General features: G+C 39.3%; 2 protein-coding genes across 5 annotated transcripts in view; both read right to left on the bottom strand.

The window, feature by feature from the left end:
* Window positions 1-14412, bottom strand: part of LOC131420905 (peroxisomal succinyl-coenzyme A thioesterase-like) — a 202085-nt gene that overhangs the window by 147858 nt on the left and 39815 nt on the right. The window lies entirely within an intron of this gene.
* LOC131420903 (acyl-coenzyme A thioesterase 1-like) lies at window positions 8485-14410 on the bottom strand. Of its 4 annotated transcripts, XM_058567293.1 has the most exons (4): window positions 13751-14410; window positions 11715-11917; window positions 9378-9566; window positions 8485-9259 (listed from the first exon to the last, which is right to left on the bottom strand). In XM_058567293.1, exons 1-4 carry the CDS (start codon window positions 14391-14393, stop codon window positions 8951-8953), a joined length of 1344 nt encoding a protein of 447 aa, XP_058423276.1. In that variant the 5' UTR covers window positions 14394-14410; the 3' UTR covers window positions 8485-8950. The 4 variants fall into 4 exon arrangements, with proteins under 4 accessions (XP_058423276.1, XP_058423277.1, XP_058423275.1 ...); XM_058567294.1 differs by lacking the exon at window positions 9378-9566; XM_058567292.1 differs by having other exon boundaries at window positions 8487-9566.

Below are 14412 nucleotides of genomic sequence, written 5' to 3'. Positions count from 1 at the left end.
TTAAAGTCTTTGACCTATTTTTTAATCAGGTTGCTTGTTTTTTTATTGTTGACTTTTAAGAGCTCTTTGTATGTATGGTTAACAGTCCTGTATCAGATGTGTCTTCTGTAAATATTTTCTCTCATCCTGTGGCTTGTCTTCTCACTTTCTTGATAGTATCTTATGCAGAGCAGATGCTTTTAATTTTAATGAAGTCCAGCTCCTCAATTATTTCATGGATCATGCCTTTCGTGCTGTACGTAAAAAGTCATTGCTATACCCAACATCATCTAGGTTTTCTCCTATGTCATCTTCTAAGAGTTTTATAGTTTTGAATTTTACATTTAGCTCTATGATCCACTTTGAGTTATTTTTTGTGAAGAGTGTGATATCTGTGTCTAAATTAATCTTTTTGCATGTGTCTGTCCAGTTGTTCTGGCACCATTTGTTGAAAAGACTATCATTTCTCGATTATATTGCCTTTGCTCCTGTGTCAAAGATCAGTTGACTATATTTCTGTGGGTCTATTTCTCGGCTCTCTGTTCTGTTCCATTGATCTACTTGTCTATTCTTTTGCCAAAGCGCATTGTCTTGATTACTGTAACTTCATAGTAAGTTGAAGCCAGGTAGTATCAGTCCTCTGACTCTGTTCTCCTTCAATACTGTGTTGGCTACTCCAGGTCTTTTGCCTCTCTATTTAAACTTTAGAATCACTTTGTCAAGATCCACAAAATAACTTGCCAGGATTTTTATTGGGATTGTATTGAATCTATAGATCAAGTTGGGAAGAACTGACATCTTGACAATATTGAGTCTTGTTATCCATGAACATGGAATATCTCTCCATCTATTTAGTTCTTTGATTTCATTCATCAGTTTTGTAGTTTTCCTCATATAGCTCTTGTACATATTTTGCTAGCTTTATACTTAAGTATTTCATTTTTTGGATGCTAATGTAAATGGTATTGTGTTTGCAATTTCGAATTCCATTTGTTCATTGCTGGTATATGAGAAAGTTATTGACTTTGGTGTATTAACTTTGTATACTGCAGCCTTCCTGTAATTGTTTATTACTTCAAGGAGTCTTTTTTTCAATTCTTTTGGGTTTTCTCCATAGATGATCATGTCATTTGCAAACAAAGAGAGTTTGATTTTTTCCTTCCCAACCTGTATACCTTTTCTTTTCTTTTCTTCTCTTATTGCATTAGGCAGGACTTTCAGTATGATGTTGAAAAGGAATAGTGAGGGGGATATTCTTGTTTTGTTCCTGATCTTAGTGGGAAAGCTTCCAGTTTCTCATCATTAAATATGATGTTAGCTGTAGGTTTTTTGTAGATATTCTTTAAAAATTTGAGTAAGTTCCCCTCTACTCCTAGTTTGCTGAGAATTTTTATCATGAATGGCCGTTGGATTTTGTCCCATGCTTTTCTGAACCTGTTGATCATGTGGTTTTCCTTTTTTAGCCTGTTGATGTGATGGATTACATCTATTGATTTTTGAAGTTGAACCAGCCTTGCATAGCTCGCATAAATCCCACTTGGTTGTGGTGTATAATTCTTTTTATATATTGTTGGAATCAACTTTCTTTTTATTGTTTCATTTTGGGTTTTAGGAGAAGTAAGTTTAGTTTACATTCAGATATATATTTATCATCTCATACATAGATTGTGTGATGACTATGGATTCTTTCTCTTTTAACTTTATAAAAGGTTCTCTATAAGAAGAGACAGCTTTAGGATTGAACTTTTATTTTGTTTATTCTTTATGCAAGTATAGGTATTTATTAACTTTATATCATATTAATCTTAAGTCCTCAAAGCCACTTAAGAATATCAGAAGATATAAAAACATTTATATTTCATGATCATTAGTATACTATTAATAACCATTAAATATTAATCACGTCATTAAACTTTCTTCAGAAAGTTATAGGATATCATTTTTTGTAGGTCTACATAATTTCATCATTTTTTCTGAATCTTCATAAGAACCAACCTTAGAAGGCTCTATTGATGTAAATTGTAACACATCTGGACTGTAAACCAATTGTTCTGTTCTTTGAGTGATCTGCCACAATAAATGTATGACTTTCATTATGAAGAACTGTTAACTAGTGTAGTAACTAGAAATTTATCCTCTGAGTGGAAGATTATGCTGAAAAGCATAATTATTTATTTAAAATAGTTTAATTTTATGCTTCTTTGTTTGAACTAGATAAATTACATTCTTAAATTTATTGAGGTTATACCTTCTTAACTTTTGTACAGACACAGTAATAAATTCATTCATGCCTTTATTCCTGTCCCGGAATACATTCGTGCTCAACAGCATCTTTTTTTTTTAATTAAAAAAAGAACAAGAGTAACTCAAACATATTAAAGTTATAGAGTTTGAGCATTTTCAGCTCCACTTTCACCTTGTAAGACTGTTACTTATTAGTCACAACCTACCGTCTCTGTGACTTTTAGGGTTGCTTTTTGAAGCAAAAAAGAGTAAAAGAAAGGGAAAGCATTGGAAAAACATAACCAAGTTATCCCATTAAGATAATGAGATTTTGTTTTCATGTTTTCACTCATCCCCAAACCATAAAATACACAAACTTATCCATTTCAAACCGGTATAACTATCTGAGTTGAGATATTGTAATTTATAGCTATGGTTATATCTTCCATATATTATTGAAGCAAGAGTCCTAATGGAAAAAGCCTCCCCTCGGAGCCATCTCTTCTCAATTACTGTTAAGTCTGACGCATCAAGGGAAAATATTCATACGGGATTTTTCATGTCAGAATAGTTTTGTTTTTTTTTTTTAAGATTTTATTTATTTATTTTTTCCCCCCAAAGCCCCAGTAGATTGTTGTATGTCATAGCTGCACATCCTTCTAGAGTTGCTGTATGTGGGACGCGGCCTCAGCACGGCCGGAGAAGCAGTGCGTTGGTGCGCGCCCGGGATCGGAACCCCGGGCGGCCAGCAGCAGAGTGCGCGCACTTAACCGCTAAGCCACGGGGCCGGCCCTGAAAGAACTTCTGAGAGCATGATATTTTCTCATCTGTGTTGCCATAGAGAATCAAATCCCAGCTCAGGAACAGAAGTTCATTGGTGGAAAGTCTTCTTTCTAACCCATTATATATATATAACTTATTGTAGCTTTGTCCAGTCAGATGGTGGACTTGCTAGGGGGTGGCGTGGAATTCTAACATGCAGAAATGAGACCACATTTTGGCTCAGATGGTATTTCTCCACCTGTAGATCTGATTCATTGTCCTTTTCTTTGGAGAAAAAGAAACATCCTTCAAATCAAAATTACACATATCCTTCCAACTTTGGCCATCTTTCAACTACTCAGTCCAGGTTACCCTGGGGGACACTGCCTTTATTTATATGAATAATTCCATTCATACTTTGTAGTTAGATTTTAATGTAATTAATAACTCAATTCAATTTTTAGGAAAGAAACTTACTCATCAATCAGAAATACCAGAAGCATTTATAATGTAGTAGGCAAAAGGAGCAGTCTCTCTCACCTTGCTCTGACCTTTTGAGCCCATACTAATTCATTCTCATCTGATTGGCTCATTCTCATTCATAAATCTGAATAAATTCCATCATTAATGCCTATATTTTCTTTGTTTTACCTGATAAGGCACTCCATCAGTCTTCATAACAAAAAGATAACTGTCATTTCTAAAACTAAGAGTTGGGCTAGTTCTCAGAGAGAAAAGTCTCTTTACAGAGACAAAAATTGTCTTATGGAGGATTGTAGGATTTGGCGCTGAGACAGACTATTCCATAAAACCAAGTCCAAGTTGCAAGGCACCATTGATTGTCAAAGATATTAGTTAAAGAAGGAAGATATGCATTGTGTTTAAGATTTAAGAAAACTAACAGCATATTTATTTCTACAGTAGTAGTAGGAAGAGGAATCTTTAATCATTCCTTTTAACACTATCAAGATAAACAGATTTCATAAAACAAAAACACAATGTTTTTTGTTAAGAAAGGCATAAGAAGCTTTACTGGCTTACATAACAAATCACAAATCTTACTGATTTATGCAATCATCTGAACAGTGTTTCAAACCATTTGAAACAATGGTAAGACAAAAGATCTCTTATATCTATGAATGAAAAAGTATAATATGTAATCTTATAGCATCAGGAAAAAAATTCTTTTCTTTTTAAAAGTAAAATGTTAGTTGATTAGTGACCAATGGCTTCCTATACAGAGATGCTAGGAAATAAATTAACTTTGCAACTTGTTTTTCTTTTAAAGTATAATCTAGCTGAACTATAAATCTTCTTTTAAACTATATAGAAGTGACTCATCATCCTAATGGAGAAACTTGTATTTCCAGCCTTAATCTTTCTTAACAGGAATTCTTCTACATCCCCCCAAAAATGGTCTGAGAGCTACACAGAAATGAATTTACAAAGATAATCATTACAACACTAATCATTACAGCTAAACTGTTTTTTAAAAACCTAGATGTCCAAAAATAGAAAATTGCTTAAGTAATTATAGGTTATGAAATATTGTCAGCACTGAGAAGGCATGTTGTAGTGCTCATTGTGTGATGTTAAGTCAGAGAAAAGCAAGATAAAAATCTACACACACAGTAAAATATGAACATACATTCAGATATAGAAAAAAAAACCCAGAAGGAAATGAAGTACACCAAAATTTTAATTGTGCTTTCTTTTTTAAGTATTTAAATAAACTTTTTATTTTAGAATAGTATTAGATTTCAGAAAAGTATGAAATAGTACAGAGAGTTTCTGTATACCCAGCACCCAGTTTTTCCTGTTGTTAGCATCTTACATTACTATGGCACATTTGTCACAACTAATGAGCCAATATTGATATATTAACTAACTCTATACTCTATTCACATTTCCTTAGTTTTTCCCTAATGTCCTTTTTCTGTTTAAATATCCTACTAGGATACAATATTAACATTTAGTAGTCATGTCTCCTTAAGTTCTTCTTGGCTGTGACAGTTTCTGAGACTTTCCTTGTTTTTCATGACATTGACAGTTTTGAGTAGTATGGTCAGGTATTTTGCAGAATGTCCTTGAATTTGGGCTTGTTTGATGTTTTTCTCATGATTAGACTGGGGTTATGAGTTTTTGAGAGGAAGACTACAGAGGTGAAGTGCCACTTTCCACACATAATATCCCCCTTATCTGCAGAGGATACGTTCCAAGACCCACCCCAATGGATGCCTGAAACCGTGGATACTAACAAACCCTACACATATACTGTCTTTTCCTATACATACATGCCTATGATAAAGTTTAATTTATAAATTAGGCACAGTAAGAGATTAACAACAACTAATGATGAAATAGAGCAATTATGACAATTGTCAACTTAGAAAAAAGAGGCAACTGCAAAACAAAATGAGACCATTAATTTGGGGTCTTAGAATTGCAATCAGAGAACACAGGTTCCAGCAGCCACAAAAGTGTCCCCTCGAGGAATAAGTCAGGAGGGTTTTTTTTTTTTTTTTTTTTTTGCAAGGAGAGACCCAGAACAATTACCTCAGTTGTTTGTTGGGGAGGGTAAATTTATGTTACAGTTTATTGGTTTATTCAAGGATATCTTTTGCTACCAAAAACATATATTTTTGCACAGTCCTTCAGAAAGTCCTTTCTCACCAAATAACTGTCTTTTGGCAACTGAGCAAAGTCAGCACAGTTTCATATTTTTTTAACAAGATGGAGTCCAGGGTACAAAATGGAGTCACTGTTGTCAACTTCTTTCACACAATATACTGTAATAAAAGTTATGTGAATGTGGTCTCTCTCTCGCTCTTCAAAATATCTTCTTGTAGTGTACTCACCCTTCTTGTGATGATGTGAGAGGATACAATGCCTACATGAGATGAAATGAGGTGAATGACATAGGCATTGTGACATAGCATTAGGCTACTATTGACCTTCTGAAGATATGTCAGAAGGAGGATGTTCTGCTTCTGAATTGCAGTTGACTGTGGGAAATGAAACTATGGAAATCGAAACCGTGGCTAAGGGGGGACTACTGTACATGTTATCAACACGATTTATCACTGATGATGTTAACCTGGCTAAGGAAGTGTTTGTCTTGTTTCTTCATTATAACGTTACTCCCTGCCCTCATTTCCGTAATGTACAGTTTGGTAGTGAGTAACTAAGCATAGGTGACTGCTTTTTGACTTCTTTTTATTTTTCAGTATTTTCTAAATTTTCTAAATAAACATATATTACCCTAGAAAGTCATAAACTCCAGATTTTAAATCTTACCTATTCTTCAAGTCTCATCTGAAATGCCACTTCTCTTAAGTCCTCCCCACCCATTCACCAAACTGGATGTGGTTTCACCCACCCTTATGTAATACTGTCCCTATGTCACATTTATTCTGCTGTTTCCTCTCCATGCTAAAATGTTATTTAACCTCACTCATTTACACCTCTACCTTATTTCAGAAGGGATTAAAGGAGGTGATCCTCTCCTCTGTCTGCTGCAGGGCCTACACTACAGAGGACATAGTCATCCACACTCCTAACATCTTTTTGTTTCTGTCCTGAGGCTCTCTTAGTAACCTGCTCCAGAATCTTTGAGGATGCCTAGTATTCCAGCATGATAAACAATGAAGAAATTACCTTGGAGAGTATTAGTTAAACCAGTCTGGTTTTTCTTGCTCATGTGCTTAGGAAGGCATACAGAAAGCATAATCAGTAGTGCAAAGAGAGAACGCCACCTACCCACGATGGCATTCCTGGGCACGGGTGGAGGAGGCACCTGAAGCCCACTGAGGTTTGTGGAGACTGAAATCTATAAGCGCCACATTTTCTTCATGTAAAAGAACAATCTTCTCCTCTTTCGTAGCCTTTTCTTTCTTTTAGCTCTCAATTTTCTTTTTTTAATTTTTTTATTTTTTATTAATTTTTTGTGAGGAAGACTGGCCATTGCCAATCCTCCTCTTTTTGCTGAGAAAGATTAGCCCTGAGCTAACATCTATACCCATCTTCCTCTATTTTGTATGCGGGATGCCACCACAGCATGACTTGATCCGAAATCTGCGAACCCCAGGCCGCCGCAGTGGAGCACGCAAACTTAACCACTAAGCCACCAGGCCTGCCCCCTCAATTTCCTTCTTTTTCAGTCCTGAGTAGGCAGAGCCAGAGACCACAAGCCTCTAGTTAGCACACTTAGTAAAGAGCTTCTTTCCAAAGATGACATTTTATTTAGGTGCTATCTGAATCTGAGGTGGGATTCTCGGTAATGTAGCTATTTCAACATTCAATGATGACAGAGAAGAGGAATGGAGATATAAATAATATAAATCATAATCCATATAAAGGAAAAAAGATCTATTTGCCATATTTACATCTTAATAGTCCTCCTGTTCTTTTTCTATAATCGTAAATATATCTTGAAATGTTATTTGTAAATATTTTCTTGAAGACATCTAGACTCCAAAAGTTTAATCTTATGGACCCTGGAATGTAATCATTCGTTTCTAAGTCTTACTAACTAACTACATGAAACAACCTTGCTAGGTTACAATGCCCGATATATACTCTCTGAATTTTCATTGTTAGGAAGATTTTAGATTGATTTTGTTGTCATCTTCTCTCTTTGGTTAAACTACTGTTATTAGCAATCAGTGACTCTAGTAGATTACTTTTGCCTTAAAATGTGGACAAGAGCTTGTGCTTGCACGCATTCTTTCACTTGCCTCACAGAACTGTGAGGATTAAATGATTGGCGTAAAATAGGTGCCCTGGAAGCATTATTTCCTTCTCCAACTGTCTTTTCCTTTTACTAAAAACCTTTGTCAGTTGTGTCAGGTAAAAGGCATGCCTTTCCCACCACTTATTTGTTTATAAAATCAATATTCTTTTTTTAATGATATTTATGCAACAAAACACCTTCTTTATTGGTACATATATGCATGTGAAAGCTAACGTCTGAACAGACACATCAAAATCATCACTAAGGTTACTTTGGGAAGGAGAATGATGGTACTGACAGCAGTCGAAGCACTGAAAGGAGATTGTATTTATCTGTATTATTAATATCTGTAATGTTCTGTATTTATCTGTAATGTTCCAATATTTAACCTTTAATAAAAGTTGTTTATACTTACGGCTCTCTTTGCATTCCTGATATTGTTTATTTGTGTGGAAACTATTTGTTATAGGAATATTATCTAAAGAGAAAGGACTAAAAACCCAAAAGGCTTATATTAATATATCAGATGAACTATCTTCAACTGATATTCCTTAGCATATAGTAAAGTCTCACCCTGCAAACCTTCAAAAACAGTACTGCCCCCTTATCCGATACATTCCAAGATCCCCAGTGGATGCCTGAAACCGTGGCTGGTACAGAACCCTACATATACTATGGTTTTTCCTATACATACATACCTATGATAAAGTTTAATTTATAATTAGGCACAGGAAGAGATTAACAACAATAACTAATATTAAAATAGAACAATTATAACAATGTACTGTAATAAAAGTTACTGTAGATATTAGCAATCAGCATATGATTTTTTCTCTTTCCTTATTGAGAACTTGCACCTTTTCACTTAAAGGAAGCACATTACAGCTTCTCTCTGTCATATCTAAATCGCCAGCATGACTACTCTTGCACATTGTGACCATTATTAAGTAAAATAAGGGTTATTTGAACACAAGTACTGCGATACCAGGACAGCCAATCTGAGACTGAGAAGGCTACTAGTGACTAATGGGTGGGTAGTATATGCAGCATGGGTACACTGTACAAAGGGATGACTCATGTTCTAGGTGGAACAGAGCAGGATGACACAAGATTTCATCACATAACTCACAACAGCATGCAATATAAAACTTATCAATTGTTTATTTCTCGAATTTTCCATTTAATATTTTCAGACCATGGTTGACTGAAACTGCAGAGAGTGAAACCGTGTTCACTACTGGTGAACTGGGGCGACTACTGTAATTGGTTTTCAAGAGAGTCTCCCCAACTCCTTACCACCCAAGTGTTTGTGGAAGAAAGTCTGGAGCTGTTTCCAGGCATCCACCTGGGCCATGGCATGAGCCCTGGGCTCCCCTCCCCAGATGACAGGACGGCCCACCAAGGTGTGCATGGAAGCTGGGCACATGGGGAAGTAAGGAGGCTCAATGTAGTGCCCCGTCCCCGGGTAACAGATGATCCGGGGCTTCTCCTTACCATGGGCCTGTAAGCGTTTAGAGGCCTCAATGGCATAGAATTCACTCTTCCAGTTGTGGTCATCCTGACCTACAAGGAACAGGAAGGCACTCTCAGCCCTTTCCACAGGAATGAAGCTCTTCTGGTCAGGTCCTTCCAAAGGGCTGTTCAGGGCATCCAAAATGTCTGCAAAGCCATCTCTAGTCACCTTGATGCGCTCTGGGTTGACACCTACAGGAGGCAGTGTCTCCCCCTTGTAGTGTAAGGCTCCACCAACATTGGCCACAGAGCCATTGATTATGACGGCGGCAGTGATGCCCTTCAGGAACGAGGCCATAGAGAGGCAGAGATCACCCCCTTTGGAAATCCCAAGCAGCCCAACTCCTGGACCCTTTACCTGAGAAAAGGATGGAGGATAAAGGAGAATAAGTCACCAGTGCAGTGTGAGGAGTAGTGCCTGGAATTAGAAGTCAGGTGGAACTGAGCCTGAATCTGGGCTCTACCTTTTACCAAGTTTGCAACCTTGGGATATTTACTCATTCTTCCTATCTTCCTTTCCATGATTTCTCCATCACCATTCCTGGTGACTTCAGCAACCATGTGGATGATCTACTAAATACTTTGCTCTCTCAATTCCTTGACCTCCATACCTCCAATGACCTTTTTCTTTACCCCACCTCAGCCACCCACTCCCACTGTCATAACCTAAACTGAGTGATCATCAGTGAGTACATCACCTCCAAAATCTCAGCTTCAAGCATTCTACTCTCTCAGCACCATCTTAAATACTTCCAGTTTAGCCATTCTAGACTGCCCATTTCCACCTCCTTGAAACCTTGACTACCACTTTTTTCACTATCAATACCTCTGTCATGTTCTCACCTCCCACCTCATCCAGCTTAGATTCCAAGCTTCATTGTTATCATCACTCCCTTGCAAGCACTCTGAACTCCATTAATACCTCTCTTCCTTTGGTCATACTTGCCTGGAAAAGTGCTAGCCTTGGTTAAATCCACCTGTTCACCTCCTCTAGGCCTGCATTTGTGCAAATGAACATTGCTGGAGGAAAAAATACACATTTGTGCCAACAGGTCTTACTTTCATTTCATGACCACAAATGTCAAATCAGCATCCATATTGCCTATCGATCCTGCCACACTTCACTGATATGTTTGCTCTCCACGTCTCCAAAAGACCATTCCACACCTTCTCCTGCTTCCTCAAGATCCTTTAACTCCTGTTCACCTTCACTTTCAGCTCTTTATCCTTCATGGAGAAGACAGAAGCTATCTAGTAGGAATTCTTCCTCATTTTCCTCTGCCAGATCTACTTAGATCCACATGAACTCAAGCTCCCTGCCTTCTCTCCTGGTTCCAAAGAAGTATCTCTGTTCTTATCTAAGGGCACCCCTCTGCTTGGCTTCGGATCCCATCAATTCTCATTCTCAAGGACTTTGCTTCTGCAAATACTTCCTCTCTCTCTCTCCTTCATAACTTTCTTCTCTAGTAGCTCATTCCCATCAGTGGACTTCATCCTCTAGTACCTCTGACATCTAAATAACAACCCCTTGACCCCACATCCACTCTGCCCTAGTTTTCTACACTCTTTCACCAAAATTTGTGGAAAAGTTTGTCTGCAGTTGTTCTCTTTCTTGTCTTCCATTCTCTACTGAATCCCTTCCAAGGTCATTTGGGTTTGCACCATGCCACAAAGACTGCTCGTCTCAGTCACCAAAATCTTCTATTACAAATGGCCATTTGATGACCTCTCAACAGCAGTATTGTTTTTCTTGTGGCTTCTTCAACTGCACTTTTGACTGGTTTCAACCACTTATACCTCATAAAAGTACTAGGAATTAAATGATATTATTATCATCCCAATTTTTCCAAGAAGGAAACACAGGCCCAAGGTCTTGGAGCTAGTAATTGGCAAATCAAAACTCAAATTTAAATTTTCTCTATCTGTATCTTGTGCTGGCTCCACTACACCGTATCACCTTTTCTAAGAGCTCAAAGCTTCCATTCACTGTGAGCTCTGACTAAATTTTAAAATAAGCAAGGTTTATCTTCTGCATCTGATACCCTGAGCCTAGAACCCTCAAAACATTTCCTAGTACCCAGGTTCTTGGGCCACCAGGTTCTTCCTTTAAAACTTAATACTGTGCTCTTAGAGGGGCCACAAGGAAGAGAAGGTTGTTAACACCAACATTCGAACTGCGTCTTCTGGAGACAATGATTCCCTTCCCCTTTCCCTCCACTTCCTGTGTCAAACCCAGGTTTCTGAAATATGTTTGGGCTCATTATGAGATACTATAAAATAGTGGAGCTTAAAATTCCATAAAACCTACTAAGAACATCTTTACTAGCAGGAAATATATTAGAGTACTCTATGATTATAGAGAAAATGTCTAGGAGAAGTGACTGTAAAAGGTAGTGTGTGTTGGGGTTAGGGAGTGGCTATCAAGAATTTGTCAAGTTCTGTGAAAACCAAGAGCATTTATGAGGTGACCTGATACGTAGACCATAAAACTTAGAGAAGTTCCAACCTGAGGGTGACTAAGCAGGTAGTTCACAGCTTCCTCAAAATACTCCAAGTGGAGGGTCTCCACACTCTTGGGGAGGTCTTCACAGTTGTAATAAGCCAGAGCCATCACAGCAAAACCCTTCCCAGCCAGTAGACTAGCTCGATATTCCAGAAGGCCACCTCCAGCTCCAGAAATGTCCACAATCCCAGGAAAGGGCCCAGGTTCTTTGGGAGAAACAAAGCACAAAAATGAACTTTTTCTGAAATTCTTTGTAGTGGTGTCAAAAGCCATCTTTTGCCTACTTGGTGATGTCAAAGTTTTCTATTGACAATGAGACATGGTGACAGTCCTCTGGTCTTCAAAGATGCAGACAGTGGCATAGGCTAAATCCACATTCCCCTCTACACTCAGAGCCTCAAAGCCCCACAGATTTATACAAAGAGCATGTATTACTTTTGAGATTAAAAATAATTTACATACAGACAATGAAAACAGTTAACTGATCTCCCCCCACCCCCCAAATTGACAATGCCAAATGCCAGTGAGGATATGGAGCAACTGGAACCCTCATACGTTGCTGGTGGGAATGCCAAATGATACAGCCACTTTGGAAAACAGCTGGGCAATTTCTTATAAAGTGAAACATACACTTACCATTTGCCCCAGCAATCTCACTCCTAGGTATTTACCCAAGAGAAAGGAAAAGTTGTGTTCACACAAAAACTTGTATGCAAGTGTCTGTAGTAACTTTGTTCATCATCTCCAAAGATTTGAAACCCAAATGTCCTTCAGCAGGTGAATGAATCAACAAACTGTAGCACATCCATATAAGGGGTCCTACTAAGAAGCAAGAAGAAGGAACTGCTGCTACATGGGGCAACATGAATGAATCTCACATGCATTGTGCTAGACTCAAAAGGCTACATACTCAGTATGATTCCATTTGTCGGACATTTTCACCATTTACATCAAAAGTTTATGTTTAACATGCAAAACCTAAATAATATGAAAGCAAACACTTTATACCCCACACATTAAGATATAACTGAGAACCAGCCATCAAAGCCCCTTGAGTCCCTCTGCCCCTTCCCTCCTTGTCCGCTCTCCTGGATTTTATCATTCTCTTGATTTTCTTTACGGTATTACCATTTCTGTCTGTACCTTAAACAGTATTTTATTTTGCCTATTTTTTGAATTTTCTCTAAATGGAATATTGAATGTGTTCTTCTGGGACTTGCTTCACTCAACACTGTTTTTGAGAATCATCCATGGTGATTCTTGCAGCTGCAGTTCAATCGCTTTTGCTGCTGTAAATATACCTCCATTTATTTATCAGTTCTGTTGTTGATGGACATTTGGGCTGTTTCCAGTTGTTTTGGCTCTTACAAACAATACCTCTTGGTGCACAGGTACCAGGAGTAGAATGACATAGTCAACTTTCTAAGTAAAAACAAATTGTTTCCAGGAGATGAATAACTATATTCCTTTAGCAGTGTATGCGAGTTCCTTTTCCTCCACATACTTGCCACCAATTAGTAATGTTAGACTTCTAAATTTTGGCAAATTTTGAGGGTAAGAAATGTATGGTGTAGTTTTATATTGCATTTCCCTGATTCCTAATGAGGATAAGCATCTTTCTATTTTTTCATTGGCCAATTGCATTTTATGTAATGGTAAAATTATCCAATAATTTCAGATTTCCAGTTGATAGCAAGGGGCCTTCCTCCTTCATGGTGATTTTCTTAAACCTTAATATACGTGGGAGTTAGAAGCAACGTTGCAAAATTGAGAAACTTAAACATTAAAAACTTAAAACTACCTATAAATTTATTTTTTAATACAACTGTCTTTTCCCTTCCTTAGGATGTTTTTTAACTGGCCTCTCAGTTTTGGAGCAGCAGAACCATCTCTCCACCGAGACGTACAGTTCATTCCTGTGTCTTTGATACTTTAAGGCCCCAGGGACCTCCGGAAAGTTGGGAGCTACCTCCTTCCTCTAGGTAGAGCCAGGAGACACGAGAAAAGCTGGCTGAAAGCTGGGGAAGCGGCTCTCTCACCTGGCGGCAGGAAGAGCGTGGCGCGCACCCGGCCCGCGCGCACCGGCTCCCGCCGCACCCCGGGCCCCAGGAAGTCGCGCTCGTGCACCGCCCGGCCCAGCAGCCGCCCGCACTCGGGCTCGTCGTGGCCGTCGAGCACCTCCAGCTCCACGGCGAAGGGCGTCTGCACGTCCCGCTTCACCAGCCGCAGCAAAGGCTTCTCGGGCTCCAGGGCCCAGAGGAGCCCCATGGGCTCGAGCCCCGCGAAGCTGCCGCCCAGCGCGGGCGCGCGCTCCAGGTCGACCTGGCCCTCGGCGTCGGCGCAGTAGCGCGCGTGGGCCCGGAAGAGCGCGCCCTTCTCGTCGCGCAGGGACGCGCGCAGCGTGACCGGCTGCTCCGGGGCCAGGCCGCGCACGGCGATGCGCACGGGCTCGTCCCAGCGGCAGCGGCCTGCGGGCTCCAGGATCACCGTCGCCGCCATTCGGGCATGAATCCGAGAGACCGGCCACCGCGCCCAGCTCTTCAGGCCCCACTGGCCGAGTCCGGCAGCTCGCAGGACAGCGGGAGACGCCATTTTGCGTCTTGATTTCAGCCCTCGGTTCAACTGAACGGGCTGTGGAGAAAGTTCAAAACTGGTCAGAGAGCACCTGGCGGCAGGCTGCATATCTGCACGCTAAGCGGCT

The sequence above is a fragment of the Diceros bicornis genome, chromosome 24 (genome assembly GCF_020826845.1).
Source record: "Diceros bicornis minor isolate mBicDic1 chromosome 24, mDicBic1.mat.cur, whole genome shotgun sequence".
NCBI classification, from domain to species: domain Eukaryota; kingdom Metazoa; phylum Chordata; class Mammalia; order Perissodactyla; family Rhinocerotidae; genus Diceros; species Diceros bicornis.
The sequence above is the reverse complement of the archived record's forward strand: the minus strand, read 5'-3'. Positions and strand labels throughout refer to the sequence as shown.

Bases quoted from the DNA above. Each gene is read 5' to 3' on its own strand.
- LOC131420903 (XM_058567292.1), bottom strand. From the start codon at position 14,393: ATGCAGCCTGCCGCCAGGTGCTCTCTGACCAGTTTTGAACTTTCTCCA. The intron at 11,918-13,750 runs GTGAGAGAGCCG...TTTCTCCCAAAG, and splicing joins CACGCTCTTCCTGCCGCCAG to AACCTGGGCCCTTTCCTGGG. The intron at 9,567-11,714 runs GTTGGAACTTCT...TCCTTTTCTCAG, and splicing joins ACCTGCTTAGTCACCCTCAG to GTAAAGGGTCCAGGAGTTGG.